An 18,659-nucleotide genomic window follows, 5' to 3' on the forward strand; every position below is an offset into this window, starting at 1 on the left:
TTATTACTACCACTTTAGTAATGGCCGCTGGCTGATTGACAGTGTCCATTACTAAGGCAGGGCTTAGTGTTATCCGATGCAGAGGCTAACACTAACCCCCATTATTACCCCGGTACCCACCGCCACCAAGGGTACCAGGAAGAGCAGGGTACGATCCAGTACCTGACCATCTGTAGCGACGGGCAGACACTGGGGCGGCCGCAGGCTGGTATTATTCAGCTGGGAAAGGCCAAAAACAGTGGCCCTTCCTTCCCTGGTAATGCTAGGCTGCTACTGCTGCTGTGTTGTATCTTGCTGGTTTTGAAAATTGGGGCTAACCCACGTCATGCCCCCCCCCCCCGCATTTTTCACAACCAGCCAGATACAACATAGCAGTAGCCTTGTCACGGTGCGGGGTGTGGACCAACTGGGCCATACCGCGTAGCGGCTTAGCAGCTCGCCAACTAGGTACAAAACAATGTCTATAGTCCAGAACGGGTACCTGAGGCAATGTAGACAGTAGCGGAGACACAACTTGACTTTCACTGTAGAAGGCTAGTAGATGCAGCAGAAGACACGACTTGACTCTCACTGTAGCTGGCACAGTAGATGCAGCGGAAGACACGACTTGACTCTCTCTGTAGATACGATAGCACGGGATACAGGGTACAGGCAGCAGAAACGGGTAACACTGGGAACTGGAAAACGCTGGGAGACCATTTGCAAGACAAACTTACGGTAGACAGCAATGCTCAGGCAAGGATCAAGTGGGCAGAGCTCTTTTTATTGTCCAGCAGCACTCTGGGCTAATTATTGAGTGATGACAGCTGGACGCGTACTGGCCCTCTAACGCCGTGCACGCGCGGATGCGTGCAGATGGCGGGAAAAAGTCCCAGGACCCGAAAGTGAGTGCCGGCGTCTCCCTGGAGGGAGATGTCGTCGAGAAGACAGATGTGGCATTCGTGTTCACAGTGTGCTGTCGCCATTTTCTTGTGATGTATAAATTTGCAGTCACAGGCGTTCTTGCACCTGTATAAACAGTTTGTTTTATTTTGTTGGCATGTGCTGTTCACATTTTTGTGTTGTTTATGTGATTCATATATGTGGGTTTAGTGACTTCCTCTACTTTTGATCTTGCACTCCTCCCATTCTGCCCTGGGTGATTTTAATTAGTTTAATGCTGGTTCCTACCATCCCCAAGTATATGTAGGCTTAGTCCTGGGTGTATGTGCAGCGTAGGTACCCACCTTATAGAGGTCACCTTGTCGTGGCAGGTGGGCTCACACAATTTGATCAAAATGTGCACTAAGAACCTCCCAATTGTAAGTAGATTTAGCAGTAAGGCATATTTATTTATATTTAGCGGACTAGGTGGCATTAGTGTTTGCAGCGTCGCCATTTTCTTGTGTGATAGATAGATAGATAGATAGATAGATAGATAGATAGATAGATAGATAGATAGATAGATAGATAGATAGATAGATAGATAGATAGATAGATAGATAGATAGATAGATAGATAGATAGATAGATAGATAGATAGATCTATATCCGATCCAAACCTTTTGAAAATAAATAACTTTGCTTAGATATTAAAAAAAGACACTCTTTGTGAATTGTTTAGAAAGAAGTCAGAAAGGAGAAGTCATATAGTTTCTAGATTACATGCATACACAAGATAACATAGGTTATTTGCAGTTTGTAATCTCTATAGATATGTTGAACCTTTGTCCTCTTGTCAATAAACAGTCAAGCAGAATACCAGGTTTCTTTTAAAAGATGTATTTTTGGTTTTAAGAATACAGTGACACAGGCACAGCGTAAATGTGAACAGCATATAATAATATATAACAGTATTCAGTGTAAACACAAAGCATACAGTACTGGCAAACAGTACAGTTCTGTGCTAAACATATATATATATATAATGTATGGCAATCGTGGTGTTAACAATAATATAATATTAGACTTATTTGCTAATGATTCACACAAAAAAAGACTTGTTTTTATATACAAATAGAATATATATATGTATATATATACAAGACGTATTGAATTAAATTTAGTATACAGTAAAATGCCTTTTTCTGGCATACACATGATTTGATGGGTGCCAAAATCAGATGTTTGGATAACTGTGTGGTCATAGAAAAGTATATAACATGTATTTGTTATTTATGTGTAATAGTTTTGTAGAAGATAGCCCTAAATGCTAATACGAAATTGGCTACTATCCCTTTTATTCAATTAAAGGAGTCTCATCATTGGTTCTCTTTGTCATCTGATTCTGTCTGTATTAAATGGAGGATTATAATGTAGTTATTCCACTGGGAACTATGCCGGATTATAAGAATTTCTGGATTAGGCTTCGTTCACATCTGTGTTAGGGCTCCGTTCCGATGTTCCGTCTGAGAATTCCGTCGGAACGGAGCCCTGAATTGATTTCAATGGTGACGGATCCAGTGCCAATGGTTTCCGTTTGTCTCCGTTGTGCAAGGTTTCCGTCGTTTTGACGGAATCAATATCGTAGTCGACTACTAACTTCGGAACGGAGCCCTAGCGCAGGTGTGAACAAAGCCTTACCTGTTCCTTCCTGGAGTAAAAGGAGTTTTACTGTCGTAAAAATGGTATAAACCAAGACACATTTCTTCTGCCACACTACACTTATTGTCTTTCCCTCCTAATCATTCTCCCATTTCCATTAGTGCGTAGTAAAATAGCTAATGCTGACGACATAGAATAATGCTCTCCAAACAATAACCCTATCAATGATAGTACAATTAGCTTCGAAACATGATGAAAATCACCAAATACTTGGAAATGGGAAGTTCACACATCAGTATAGAGCAAGTATTGCTTAGACTTTAATTTTGAATACATTAACTTTGCCCAATTTTGTATTTTTGTTCTTTTTTTACTTTGAATCACTGACCTCTACTTAAAAGTTTATTTTTTAAAGAGAGTTTGTCGTAATAGCAAACTTAAAGAGGCTCTGTCACCACATTATAAGTGCCCTATCTCCTACATGATGTGATCGGCACTGTTATGTAGATAACAACAGTGTTTTTTATTTTGAAAAATGATCAAATTTGAGCAAGTTATGCACAATTTTAGATTTACGTTAATTACTTTCTTAATAGACAACTGGGCGTGTTTTTACCTTTTTACCAACTGGGCGTTGTAAAGAGAAGTGTATGACGCTGACCAATCAGAGACCAATATATTAAAATCAATGCTGATGCAAACATAAGCCTATGGTTTCCGTTTGTTTCAGTTTGGATACAGTTCATGGGTTCCCTGACGGAAAGCTCAGACGGAACCCATGAACGGAGTCCCGACGCAGATGTGAACAAAGCCTAAGACAGTATGCAGTAAGATCTTACGCTCCCTCTAGTGGTGACTGTAGGCAGCCCGATTTTAACTTTTTCTATGCAAGTAACTTGGAGCCTTTATATCAGAAACACGAAGCACCAATTGCTATAGTGATATATGAAGAAATGAATCAGCATAGAATATTGAACCTTAAAATGACAGTGTTAAAAGGAGGACATTCACTAAGTTCTGTTAGAGGCAACCTTGAGCAATACATGCACCATGGACAGAAACAGGAAAATCCTAGCCCTTTTACAGAACAATATGGTATAATGGGACATTTTGATAATAGGAATACATTTAAAAACATTAATCAATGAATCCCGCTAACATGGGATTCATATTGATGGTTAAAAGCAAATACAATGAGAGAAATAGGAAAACAATGTAACGTCTAATCCCAGTTTCATTCCATCAATTTACATCAGTAGACTAGTTGCAGGCTTTACAGGGATTTTTCAGGCTGGACCAAAGCTCAAGAATCCACAAATTATATCAGCATATGTAAAAAGACAGTGGAAACAAATCTAAATGCAAACATGATCCCCTCTTTTTGTACAGTATGCCTATGTTCTACTAACTCCATGCAATTATTCACATTTTACCCACTATATGATTGTGGAACCTGTCTAGCCATTTAACTACTTTCCCAAAACACACCTTGCCCATACATTGTTCTGTGTTGAAGACATATTCTTAATAATGTATTTTATTCAGGGGCGTAGTTAGGGGGGGAAGGCGGGGCATATGCCCTGGGCGCAACTAAGAGGGAAGGTGGGGGGGGCGCCCGGGCCGCACTGTCCATGACGGCGGCCTGCTGCCTCTCTGCTCTATGAGGGGGCGGCGGCGACACTGAAACCAGCCTCCTCCACCCCCTTCTGCACTAAAGGCGATGTTCCGTGCCCGGCCATTCAGCGCCTTTCAACGACTCAATTACTTCTTTACGCCACTGGCGTCGTTGAAAGGCGCTGATTCACAGGGCAAGTCATAGTGCCCTGTCAATCAGCGCCTTTCATAGACGCAAGCGGCGTAAAGAAGTTATCACGCCGCTTGCGTCTATGAAAGGCACTGTTTGGAAGGGCAGAATTACTTGCTCTGTCAATCAACGCCTTTCAACGACGCAAACGGCGCAACAACATCATCTCGCCGCTTGCATCGTTCAACCCCAGCAGACCTGCTTAGAAAAGAGCAGGTCTGCATTGCCACCAGAATCAGGCGCGGGAATGGGATTAAGGTGAGTATGTATTTTTTTTTTTAGCCTAATAAAAATGTAAGTGACATTATCTACAGGGGGGGCTCTATCTACAGGGGTCAGCTCTATCTACAGGGGGGGCTATATACAGGGGTGGGCTATATGTGGAGCACTATTGGGGGAGCTATATGTGAGGCAATATATACTGGGGGGCTATATACAGGGGTGAGCTATATGTGGAGCACTATAGGGGGAGCTATATGTGAAGCACTATATACAGAGGTGGGCTATATGTGAGGCACTATTTATAGGGGGAGATATATTCAGGGCACTATCTACAGGGGTGGGCTATATGTTGGACACTATATACAGGGGTGGGTTATATCTACAGGGGGCTATATACAGGGGCGGGTTATATATGGAGCACTATAGGGGGAGCTATATGTGAGGCACTATATACAGGGGTGGGCTAAATGTGGAAAACTATTTATAGGGGAGATATATGTAGGGCACTATCTACAGGGGTGGGCTATATGTTGGACACTATATACAGGGGTGGGCTATATGTGGAGCACTATCTACAGGGGGGTCTATATGTGGGGCACTATTTACAGGGGGGGCTATATGTGGGGCACTATATAAAGAAGGGGGCTATATGTGGGGCACTAAATACAGGGGGGGCTATATGTGGGACACTATCTGCAGGGGGCTGTATGTGGGGCACTATCTACAGGGGGCTGTATGTGGGGCACTATCTACAAGAGCTCTATGGGGGTCACTATCTACAGGGGATATATGTAGGGCACTATCTACAGGGGGCTCTATGGGGGGGCACTACCTACAGTGGGCACGGTGTATGTGTGGGACACAGTGTACTGTGCTATTATATATTTAGGGGCACAGTGTCTGGCACCATGAGAACTTTATCTTTGTTCATAGGTGCAGAAATGTTTGAAAAGTGAGCGGCTGAAGACATCTGAGCGGCAAACTGCAGAAATGGGCTGTGGCCGGGAGAAGTTGTCATAGAGGTCTGGACCGGATGGAGAAGAAAAGAGAAAAAGAACAACTAGAATCTGACGTCACTTGTGAGTCACTTAATGTAAATGTTTATTTTGCCTCTAATCAGCACTGTAGTCACTGTATTATCTGCAGCGAGATGATGGGTGTTATGATTTTGTAAAACAGCATCTCACAGCATATCCTTACCATTGTTTGGGCCATGCTGGTGTCATGGCCGCAGGCCGTCAGGCTCACTCACCTCCTGATGGCCGCAGCCATGGGTCTGTGAGCGCTGGTCCCCATCTCCTCAGGAGAAGCCAGAGCTCACTTCCGCTTCTCACGGCCGTGTCCCATAGGGTGCCCGCACACGCCAATGCCCGCTCTTAACTCCTTAATGACCGGGCATGTTTGTACCTTAATGACCAAGCCAGATTTGTCAAATCTGGTATGTCTGACTTTATCAGAGAATAACTCTGTGAAAGTTTTGAATATCCAAGTAATTCTGACATTGTTTTTTTGTCACATGTTGTACTTTATTTTAGTGGTAAAAGTAAACTGATACGATTTGCGGAAATTAATTAAAAAATAGAGAAATTGAAGAAATTTTGTAAAAATGATCATTTTTCCCTATTTTTAACTGCAATATGTCACATATGTACACACATACTGCACAATTTTTTTAATTAAATATATATTTCCATCTCTTTACTCTATTTTGGCAGCACTTTTGAAAAAAAAAAGTTTTTTTTGAGCAATTTGGAAGACTTACAAATTTAGTAATAATTTTATACATTTTGAAGTACATTTTGTTTTCCTGCACCAAGCCAGGTTTTCAGAGGCTCATAGCTGTCAGAATGGTGGAAACCCCCACAAGTGACCCCATTTTGAAAACTACACCCCTTAAGGTATTTATTAAGGGGTGTTGTAAGTATTTTGACCCCACAGTTTTTTTGTAAGAATTCATGCAAAGCAGGCGTAATAAAATTAAATTTCACTTTTTTCATAAAAGTATCACTTTGAAGACCGATTTCTGTGTAAAGTGACCATGAGAATGAAGAAACACACCCCAAAATCTATCACCCTGTTTCTCCTGTTTTCAAAAATGCCCCCATTGTGACCCTAATGCATTGCTTGGACACACGACAGGGCCCGAAAGGGAGGGAGCACCCGGAGGCTTTCAGGACTCCTATTTTGCTTGAAAATTTTTAGGCCCCACTGTACATTTGGAGAGGTTTTGAGCTACCAGAGCGATAGAAACTCCCCATAAACGACCCCATTTAGAAAACTAGACCGCTTAAGGTATTTATCTAGGGGTGTAGTGCGTACTTTGACCCCACAGTTTTTTGCTAAATTTAATGCATAGCAGGTGAAAAAAAAACAAAAAACACTTTTTTCATAAAAGTATCACTTTGAAGACCGATTTCTGTGTAAAGCGACCATGAGAATGAAGAAACACACCCCAAAATATATCACCCTGTTTCTCCTGTTTTCAAAAATTCCCCCATTGTGACCCTAATGCATTGCTTGGACACACGACAGGGCCCGAAAGGGAGGGAGCACCCGGAGGCTTTCAGGACTCCTATTTTGCTTGAAAATGTTTTAGGCCCCACTGTACATTTGGAGAGGCTTTGAGCTGCCAGAACAATAGAAACTCCCCATAAACGACCCCATTTAGAAAACTAGACCCCATAACGTAATTATTTAGGTGTATAGTAATTATTTTGACCCCACAGTTCTTTGCTAAATTTAATGCATATCAGGTGAAAAAGAAAATAATTTCACTTTTTTCATAAAAGTATTTGTTTGAAGACCGATTTCTTTGTAAAGCGAACATGAAAATGAAGAAACACACCCCAAAATCTATCACCCTCTTTCTCCTGTTTTCAAAAATACCCACATTGTGGCCCTAATGCGTTGTTTGGACACACGGCAGGGCCCCAAAAGAAGGGAGCACCCGGAGGCTTTCAGGACTCCTATTTTGCTTGAAAATGTTTTAGGCCCCACTGTACATTTGGAGAGGCTTTGAGCTGCCAGAACAATAGAAACTCCCCATAAACGACCCCATTTCGAAAACTAGACCCCTTAAGGTATTTATCTAGGGGTATAGTTAGCATTTTGACCACACAGGTTTTTCGCTAAATATATTGGAATTAGTCTGTAAAAATTAAAATGTACTTTTTTTCTGAAACAACATAGAAATTTTTATTATTTACAAGGAATAACGAAGAAAATGCACCCCAACATTTGTAAAGCAATGTCTCCCGATTACGACAATACCCCATATGTGGTAATAAACTGCTGTTTGGACCCACAGCAGGGCTCAGAAGGGAAGGAGCGCCATTTGGATTTATGATTTTGCTGGAATGGTTTTCGTTGCCATGTCGCATTTGCAATGCACTGGAGGGACCAAAACAGGGGAAACCCCCCAAAAGTGATCCCATTTTGGAAAAACCTTCAAGGAATTTTTCTAGGGGTATAGTGAGCATTTACACCCCACGGGTCTTTTGCAGAGTTTATTAGAATTAGGGCGCGAAAATTAATATCAAAATTTTTTCCACAAAAATGTGGAATTTTCTAATTTTCACAAGGGATAAAGGAGGAAAAAAACAACCATTTTTTATAAAGCAATTTCTCCCGAGTACGGAAATACCCCACATGTGGTCATACGTTTTTTCATTAGAAATGAATTAACCCTTTCAGGACTGATCCAGTTTTTGCTTTCTTATTTTAGATTTTCCCTCCCCGCTTTCCAAGAGCCATAACTTTTTTATTTTTCCATCAATAGGGCGGTGTGCGGGCTTATTTCTTGCGGGAGGAGCTGCAGGTTTTATTGGTACCATTTTTTGGTACATAAAAAGTGATTCAAAAGTTGTATTACATTTTTCTTTTAGAGCGAAGGTGACAAAAAAAAACTGAGATTTTGGCGGTTTCAATTATTAAATTTTTTTAAGGTGTGCACTGTGCAAATTAAATAATGGTATATTGTAATAGTTCGGACTTTTACGGACGTAGCGATACCAATTTTGTTCATTTTTTTACATTACTTTAGAAGAAAAATGCGAAAAGGTGTTTTGTTTTTTTAACTTTCAAAAAAACAATCTCACTACTAATAACTATAATTCTTCTACACATTTTATTAATCAATCCCCTTAGGGGACTTGATCCAGCGATCATTGGATCGCTGGTACAATACACTGCAATACTAATGTATTGCAGTGTATTGTTATTCTTACAGGCTTCTGTAACAGAGCGATCGCTGTACCTGTCCGTTAGTACCGAGGGGGCCTGCTGTAATACACAGCCGACACCCGTAGCGTATGGAGCGGGCTCAGCATGTGAGCCGGCTCCATACATCAACCACCGCACCATGACAGGCATTTAAAACATAGTGCGCAAAGGGGTTAATGCGCAGCGGATGGTTCAAAGTGAAAATTGCAATTTTCCACTGATATGCCATTTTAGTGCATTATATGTTGTGCCCAGTGTGTGCCACAGAAGACAAATACCTCATAAAACATTAAGCGGGTTCTCTCGGGTATGGCGACGCCGTATGTGTAGGCGCAAACTGCTGCTTGGGGACGCTGCAGGGCTCAGAAGGGAGGGAGCGCCATTTTGCTTTTGGAGCGCAGATTTTGCTTGGTAGTTTTTCTGTTTTGGGTTTCGCTGGTATTTCAGTTTATAATGTGGGGACATATGTAATCTGTGCGGGGTACATCAGGGCATAATAAGAGGGTACAATAATGGGGTAAATAAATAATATTTCATAGATATGTGACTGGTGTCGCACTGATAAATGGCGCCCGATCTTATCCACTTTTGGAACATTTTGCATCGCCATATTCTGAAAGCCAGAACTTTTTTATTTTTTCACCACCGGAGCTGCGAGGGCTTATTTGTTGCAGGACAATCTGTAGTTTTCATTGGTACCATTTTGGGGTACGTGTGATTTTTTTTTTTTTATCACTTTTTGTTCAATTTTTTTGCAATCCTGAGCAAAAAACAGGAATTCTGACACCGTTATTTAGGCTTTCTTTTTGCGGCGCTCACCGTACGCTATAAATGACATTTTTACTTTATTCTGGGGGTTGGTACGATTACGGCGATACCATATGTATATAGGTTTGGTCCTTTTTTTTAGCGTTTGCACAATAAAATGACTTATTTATAAAAAAAAAAAATTCTGTGTCACCATATTCTGAGAGCCATAATTTTTCTATTTTTTAGTCAAAAAAGCTGTGTAAGGGCTTGTTTTTTACGGGACGGATAGAAGTTTTTATTGGTACTATTTTTGGGAACATGCGACTTTTTGATCACTTTTTATTCTTTATTTTGGGAGGGGTGGTGACCAAAAAAATTGCGATTCTGTCGTCGTTTTTTATTGATTTTTTTTGGGGTGTTCATTGTGCGGGAAAAATAACATTATAGTTTTATAGGTGGGGTCGTTACGAACGCGGGGATACCAAATATGTGTACTTTTTTAACGTGTTCATTTTTTTTCTATAATAAAAGTCTTATTATAGGAAAAAAAAGCATTTTCTGTTTATAGAACTTATAACTTTTATTTTTACACTTTTTTTTAAACATTTTTATTACTTTTTTTTACTTTTTTAACTTGTCCCACTAGGGGACACTTAGTCTTGCAGCTTTGATCGCTGCTAGAGTACATTACACTACACACGTAGTGTAATGTACTCTAACTGTCATTGTGACGTGACTGTCACACTGACAGGAAGCAGAGGAGGAACGGCCGGAGGCTGTTCCTCCGAGGCTTCCGTGCATGGCAACCCGGAGGTCATTATCTGACCTCCGATTGCCGTGACAAGCATCGGTAGCCCCCACGATAACTTCGTGGGGGCTGCCGATGTGCTTCAAACCACTTAAATGCGGCGACGGCAATCCGTCGCCGCACTTAAGGGGTTAACTGCCGAAAGCAGCGGCGATGGTCCGCTGTCCGGCAAGACTGATGTCTCAGCTGTCTAGGACAGCTGTCAGCGCGGGTCTGTCACTCTGTGTTTACACAGAGTGACAGTTTGAAATGCGGACGAAAATGCACGTCCTGGAGCGGGAACTAGCAGCCGACCAGGACGTGCATTTTCGTCCTTGGTCGTGAAAGGGTTAAAGGGCCAGCACGCGCACCTGAGTTAAAGTGCCAAATTAGCCCATGAGCACCCTGGACTATAAGAGGGGCCCAGCCCCTTCCTGCCTTGCCTGAGCATTGTTGTCATTACCCTAGTTTGTCTCTGCAAATGGTCTCCTAGTCTCTTGCAGTTCCCAGTGTTTCCCGTTCCTGCTACCTGTAACCTGTATCCCGTGCTATCCTGGTCAAGTGTCATATTGAGTTGGAGTCATGCTGTGCTGTGTATGACGCCTGTCCTGTTACACCATGCCTGGTGTCCGCCTACTGCCAAAGTCCCTTCCGAGCCCGCCTCACTACTGTCTGAAGCTACCACAGTTCGTCTATACGAACTATAGACTTTGACCTGTGTCCCGTTGGCCAGCTGCCATGCCGTTAAGGCGGTACCGCCCAGTGTTTCCACGTACCCAACGTGATAGCTGAGAGCTGCATACAATTTAGTGCAAACCTGTACGGCAGGGGTTGCACTAAATTGAGCTGCATTTGTGCTGGTGTTGTATTTATGTACTGAGCTTGTTCTGGTGCTGTATACATGTACTGAGCTTGGTTCTGGTACTGTATATATATATTTAGCTTTGTTCTGGTGCTGTATATGTACTGATCTTAGTTCTGGCACTGTATATATGTACTAAGCGTGGTTCTGGCACTGTATATATGTACTGATCTTTGTTCTGATACTGTATATATGCACTGTGCTTTGTTCTGGTGCTGTATATATGTACTGAGCTTTGTTTTGGTGCTGTATTTATATAATGTTCTTTGTTCTGGTGCTGTATATAGGTAATGAGCTTGGTTCTGGTGTTGTATATATGTAATAAGCTTTGTTCTGGTGCTGTATTTATGTAATGAGCTTGGTTCTGTTGCTGTATATATATTGAGCTTGGTTCTGGTGCTATATATATGTACTGAGCTTTGTTCTGGTGCTGTATATATTTAATGAGCTTGTGTCTGGTGCTGTATATATGTATTGAGCTTTGTTCTGGTGCTGTATATATGTAATGAACTTGTTCTGGTACTGTATATATGTCATGAGCTTTGTTCTGGTGTTGTATATATGTAATAAGCTTTGTTCTGGTGCTGTATTTATGTACTGAGCTTGGTTCTGGTGCTGTATATATATTGAGCTTGGTTCTGGTGCTATATATATGTACTGAGCTTTGTTCTGGTGCTGTATATATTTAATGAGCTTGTGTCTGGTGCTGTATATATGTACTAAGCTTGGTTTTGTTGCTGTATATATGTAATGAGCTTGGTTCTGGTGTAGTATATAGAACTATATTGCATGTAAAATGTACATGTATGGCTTTATACTTGAGTTACATTTAAAAAAATGCGGGAAAAAAATGTCACCTCATTGATTGGTAGAAAAAACAAACATGGCGAGGGGGAAGGAGATGTCGGGAAAGAGGTTCGGGAGGGGGGTTCAAAACTGAATGATGGAGAACCGAGCTACGCCTCTGTTTTATTTCAAGATACCAGTAACACTGCCAATTTTCACTATCAGTCCACATATTAGACACAATCCTCTCTTTAAATAGTGTATGTTGGACAGATATTGTATATGCCAGTAGTACAGAAACCCTATGTCGCATATCTATCATAGTTTTTTTAATGACCTTTTTTTGAATATCTTCAGCATCTTCGCTCCCGGCTTATGTAATAATGCAGCTAAATCGTGCTGATTTTCTGTATTATGGGGAGTCTGTTATATTGCGCAGAATTATTATATATTTTTTTTTAATGAAAAAATGGTGCATTTTTTGAGACATTTCTTTTTTGGTTTATTATATTGCGCAGAATGACTACCGGTGAGCACGGCTATTGTGTAATAACATGTATAGATCATTAATAGAGAAAGTCATTCACAGCAGGGACACTCTCTATGATGTCATATGCCCTCATAAAGCTAAGAATATGCTTTAACAAAAAAGCACCCTATACTGGTATAAGCACATTCGGGAGTCAATGGACCGTACTACAGAGGGGTGGTAAGGTGGAGAATGGCCCAGCATTTGAAAACAGCAAAAGTGTGGAGAGGAAGGGATGTAGGGAGTAAGGCTTTGTTCATATAGCAATAGATCCCTAAATTTGGCGTATGCACCAGGAAAAGCTCACATTTTGAAAAAGGGTGAGAACACATAGAGTGGCAGTCATACACAGATAAAACCCTGCTCACATGGGCGGTGAATGTATGCACGATTTTGCCAGTACAACTGCGGTATTACTAGGAAAATCGCATGCCTCCACTCGGTGTGGTCTCACCCAAAGACACACAATAAAAATAACCAATTCATCGACTAGACCATGTTGACAGTTTCAATGTAGCAAAAATTTTCTTCTCTGCAGAATGTAAAATTCAATAAATAAAAAACTAAGTGAAAACAAGGTCTTTTTCAAGGATGCTAAATGTTATCACTTGAATAGGGCAGCGCAGCAATGTCTTTCACAGTTCCCACAAAAGTAACTGTGTGCAATTACGAACAGCCTGAAACTGAGATAATCATTGAAGAAGCTGCATCCCTCGTACAAATGCTGCAATCCCTTCAATTAGCTGATTGGTGGGGGTGCCGAGAGTGAGACCTCCACCGATCTAAGGCCCTGTTCACACAGAGTTTTTTTGCAGGCACAAAAATCTGTCTCAAAATTCATGGAATTTTGAGGCACATTTTGACCAGCCTGCACTCCATTTGCCGCGTTTTTAGCTTTCTCTGCCTACCAGTGATGTCAATGGGAGGTCAGAGACGTAAACGCCCAAAGATAGGGCATGTCACTTCTTCCCGCGAGCGTTTTTACCACTTGCGGGAAAAAAACACCTCCGCCTCCCAATGGGAGGCGATTTCGGGTGTTTTTTGGCGCTGCTTGCGACGCGTTTTCCGCGTCAAATACAGTGCCAAAATACGCCATGTGAACAGGGCCTAATATTAATAGCCTATCCTAAGGATAGACCAGTAATTTTGAAATCCTGGATAACCCCTTTAAGATTAGTGTCATGTCCGTGGCTGCGGGCCGTCAGGTACACTCTCCCCCTGATGGCCACAGCCATGGGTCGGCGAGCGCTGGCCCCAGTCTCCTCCTCAGGAGACGCCAGCGTTTGCTTCCACTCACCTCGGCTGGATCCCGTAGGGTGTGCACCCATGCTCGTGCCCGCTATTAAAGGTGCAACGCGCACACCGGACTTTAATGAATTATCAGCCCATGAGTGCTCTGCACTATAAGAGGGCTTCAGCCCCTTGCTTCTATGCCAGAGCGTTGTTGTCGTACTCTATGTTTGTCTATGCGATAATCTCCTAGTATGTTCCTGTTTCTGTTCTAGTTCCTGTTCCAGTCCCTGTTCCTGTATCCCGTGCTATCCTGTTCGTGTGCCATGCTGAGCCAGAGTCGTGCTGTGCTGTATTCCACGCCTGTCCTGCTACTCCACGCCTGACGTCTACCTGCTGCCTAGTCCCAGCCGAGCCTGCCTTGCTACTGTCCAAGCTGCCACAGGTACCCTATACGAACTATAGACTTTAACCTGCGCCCTGTTGGCCAACTGCCATACCGCCAAGGCGGTATGGCCCAGTGGGTCTTCGAACCCTACTTGACAATAAGCAGTTACCCACATATTTTCAATCATTTTCCCTTAGACCCATTGTGTAGGGTGGTACGGCAAAAACAGTCTACTATAAAGGGTTCATGACAGGCACATAAAATACTCTTTTTCATTGATCCTGTTCCACCCATCATCATTGCACATATCAATTTTTTGTACATAAACATCTGATTTAACCATTGAACATTTTTACAACGTTGTATGTTAGAAACATGTGCATAATTATAGCTGAAGCAGTCATAGAAGCTGCTATGGGGCCCGAAGGGTAATGGCGGCCATTAAAGTTGCAAAATGTTCCTTTTTGTATGAAAAATAAGGTGGCAGCCTTCTGCTATCTCACACTAGAAAATCTCCTATATGCCACTATGGTATCTATCTAACCTTTGAAGGTTTTTATGCTAATAGCTTTGGCGTAACTGTAGAGGGTAAAGAAGTTGCAATTTTACCTGGCACATGGAGCCTAAGAGGGCACCAGTACTATAAATAACTTTTGATACTTGGGGGGGGGGGGGGGGGGGCCCTGTTACAGATTTTGCATTGGTGTCCAGAAGCTTCAATTTAATCCTCCCCCTGATAGTATATGATATATACTCTCAGTGACCACTTTATTAGGTGCACCTTTCTAGGAGGTAGCACATATAGAGAAATTACCCTTGGTAGTTGGTGGGCACAACGTAATAACTAACAACTAAATGCCCTCAGGCAAGGAAGCCCTGTTTTCCAACTACCATATGATAAATAGAAATAAATACATGAAATTCTTTATTATGCTATATAAAGCAAACTGAAAGCCCACACATATTGGATTAATATCATCAATGCCTGCCGCTAGATAGAGATTGTAATTCAATTGATGCAATATGCACGGGTGTGGGACACCTATTATCCGTACGGAGTACAAAGGCTGCAAGAAATAGCAGCCGATTTACAATTTATCTGACGGTGTAGCCAGCAGTCAGGCATGTATTTAAAATTAGAAAAGGGGTGCCTTTTGTAAATGTTGCCCTCCAAACACCCTAAATTACAATTTAAAGTTATTTTACGGGTTGTAATGACGGGTTGCAATACCTTTTTGCTGCATGTTTTTTTATTTTTATAAAAATGAGATGAAGAAATGTTTTCCTCTAACTTTTACCAAAAAAGGGACAAAAACATTGTACGTGAATACAGCTTTAAGACGTATCTAACAAAATAGTCTCATGTACCAAGGCAGTATTCGGTTTATAAACTACATACAGACAGCTGACATGTTAATATATAGTACAAAGAAGTAGGTCTATGTCTACAGGGGCGTACCTATAGGGGGGGTGCCCCTCTGCCACATAAGAAGACACCAGTATTATAAATGATATATGGTATGTGGGGCCCTGTTATAGATTTTGCATTGGGGCCCAGGAGCTTCACGTTGCACCTCTATATGTCCAGTATATACCACTACTAACTTGACTTTATATACTATAACAGCAGTAGCATGAGTATATTTAGTATACACTGGTGCATACTTTAGGGTGCCAACAGAGTATGGATGAAGCTACCTGCCGCTGTGTCCATGCTCCTTTCCATAGTACCTGACATCCAATATCACGTCAGGAGGAAGGCTGAAGGGGCAAACAGTGTCCTGTCTGTGTGATCCTCTCCCTGACTTGATGTCATTCTGATCAGGGGATTTGAGGGTTTCTAGGTGGTAAAGGGGTGATGCCATTATACATGATATCAGAAATATCCAATAATTGCAGCATACCTATTATATTATCTATTATCTAATATAATGATGCTTTATTTCTTCATTGACTTTCATCATAAGTGCTTTGAGCTCACTATAATTTAAAGTAAGTAAAAGTTTAGGACATGCATAATTAAAAGTTATACAATTTTCCAATATACTTTCTATATCAATTCCTCATGGTTTTCAAGACCTCTGCTTGTTGTTATTCATTAGGAACATTCATTGTTTACCTCCAGTGGATAAAAATTCTGTCCATGGTCATGTGATGGACACACAGGTGCTGGGATCGTTACAAGTCACAGTTCTGATACACATACTGTAACGATCCCAGCACCTGTGTGTCCATCACATGACCATGGACATCATTTTTATCCACTGGAAGTAAACAATGAATGTGCTTAATTAATAACAACAAGCAGAGATCTTGAAAACCAAAAGGAAGTTTATTGGAAAACTATAACACTTTTTAGTATGCAAACAATAATATAAATTTGCTGAAACTGTACAACCCCTTTAACATCTTGTTCATAAGGAACTCTGTGTACATGTAACAACCTATAAATAAGAAAACGAAGGTAAGATACAACCAGTGTACATGTGACACCTTCCCTTAGGCAAGTATTGCTTTGCTGAAGTTTCATGCTTTCCAAATGATAAGACCGAGAGAGAGATTTACAGACAATGTCACAGTTCTCCTATGAGTCAGTGGTATGAATATCATGGTTTACATTACATTGTAAGTAATATAAAACTAGTGATCCAACAAGAGGGCAACCTTTTATAAGACAACTTGTATTACACAGAATTGGTTTACACTGACTTAAAATACATAAACATATCGCACATTTTTGTTATAAAGTACATTTTTACAGTTTGTAATACATTTAGCATATGAAAATATACAAGGTTATACAAGTTGGCACAGACAGTTTATCAGAGCCCCTTATACAAGGCTATCAATGGTATATGACATCATATAATAGTGCACTGAGGCACATGTCCTTCCCTCTTTTACAATATTTCATCACACACATGAAACCTCACACATTTCGCTGTTGTAAATAGACATGACGGTATAAGTAAGACATGTCAGGGGTCCTTGAGCTTACTCACCCATATAGTTCCATATAAAGATGGCTTTACACGGGCAGATAGCTCTTTAAATGGAGCAATGATAATTTAGAATGGGGACGAACGATCATTACTACGATCGCTCATCCCTCACCCCCATGCAATGCATTTGCATCATGTCGGCAGCACATCTCTTTGTTTACACAGGGAGATGTGCTGCCGACTAGCGCAATTTTTTTGATCTGCATAAAAAATGCGATCAACCGATGAACGAGCGTTTACACAGGGCAATGATCGGGAACGAGAGGTCACATGAACGCTAGTTTGCCAGATCATTGGCCCGTGTAAAAGAGCCTCTACACTGAGCCTCTTCTGTGTTTTTCAAAGATTTCCATCACTCAGAATCTCCGACAGATCACTTGAAATAAATCTCTATTCAAGGTATTGTCATATCACAGACATTGAAGACATATTGCTATCAAATGCCACCAACGTTTGATCCGTATGGGTTCGACTGTTGTGAACCTTGCCGATCACTAGAATGAAGTGGCAGTAGTACTAGGAAAGTGCCGTGCCCCTTGCTCTCCTGTCGGCTCCAGTCTACTTTATCTGGATGGCAGTATGGATGGCAATGGCCATCCATGCGACACCTGAAAAAAGTCAATGGGTGCAATGCAAAAACTCAAGGCAAGTTCGCGTAACGTACAATTGCTTTCATAAAATGCATCAGCAAACCTTTTGTCGTGAGATCTTGCCTGCATAGTACACTAATAGCCTATTCAATGTCTGGCTGACTGGCAAGACCGAAAGGCCAAGTCCCACTTTGCCTTAGCGGTGCAGCTATGAGACGTACCACTATCATTGACTAAAATCCCATTGACTAACCCATAACGTCTACATGTTGAGGGAAAAAAAAAATGCACAGTAACTGCAAAGTGTGATTGAGGTCTCAATGTTCCATGTAAAAATTAATTTAGGCTTTAATGAAATCACACTTTAAGGTAAATGTCCACCAATTATGACCAAGTCGGTTTTAGGCCCAACAGGTTGCCAGAATTTTATCAATATAAACATATATTAAGAAATTAATCAGAAGACAATTTTAAATGTTCAAAGCTGGACATTTACTCAAAATTTTAAGGATAATTAACAGATTACTAGTTTATTCTTTGCAGTCTGCAAATTCCAGGAAATGTTGTTCTTTGCGGCACATTACATTATAGCAGAGTTAATTGTGCAATCTGTGTAATAGTAAAGTATCATCCCATTGACAAAGAATGACTGTATAATATCCCGGTGTGCTGAGCTCTAAGAAGCACTGTCACTTTTTTTTTCTTTGAAAAGAGAGTAAATTTTTTCTTTACGGGACTGATGGGGAATTCGTAAGGGATGGGCGGCATCATCCCCTACCTTCTCTTTGCAGGTTGAATTCTTTCTTGGTATTGAGTGCTCTCCCTAGGAAAAAAAACATATAATTGGTAAAAGCAATTAAAATATCATTAGATATATTATATAATATAAGCAGATCAAAAAGTTAAAGTGTACTTCCACTTTCCCACAAAAAATAGAGTGCAGGATTGTGCACAATAATCAATTTT

At 41.1% G+C, this 18,659-nt stretch overlaps 1 protein-coding gene across 1 annotated transcript in view; it reads right to left on the reverse strand.

The window, feature by feature from the left end:
* The window catches only part of LNP1 (leukemia NUP98 fusion partner 1), a 69,835-nt gene that overhangs the window by 24,601 nt on the left and 26,575 nt on the right, over nucleotides 1-18,659 (reverse strand). Inside the window, exon 3 of the mRNA XM_075850896.1 lies at nucleotides 18,472-18,516. Within this exon, the coding sequence (XP_075707011.1) occupies nucleotides 18,472-18,516 (45 nt within the window). The remainder of the gene's footprint in view (nucleotides 1-18,471; nucleotides 18,517-18,659) is intronic.

The sequence above is a fragment of the Rhinoderma darwinii genome, chromosome 2 (assembly GCF_050947455.1).
Source record: "Rhinoderma darwinii isolate aRhiDar2 chromosome 2, aRhiDar2.hap1, whole genome shotgun sequence".
NCBI classification, from domain to species: domain Eukaryota; kingdom Metazoa; phylum Chordata; class Amphibia; order Anura; family Rhinodermatidae; genus Rhinoderma; species Rhinoderma darwinii.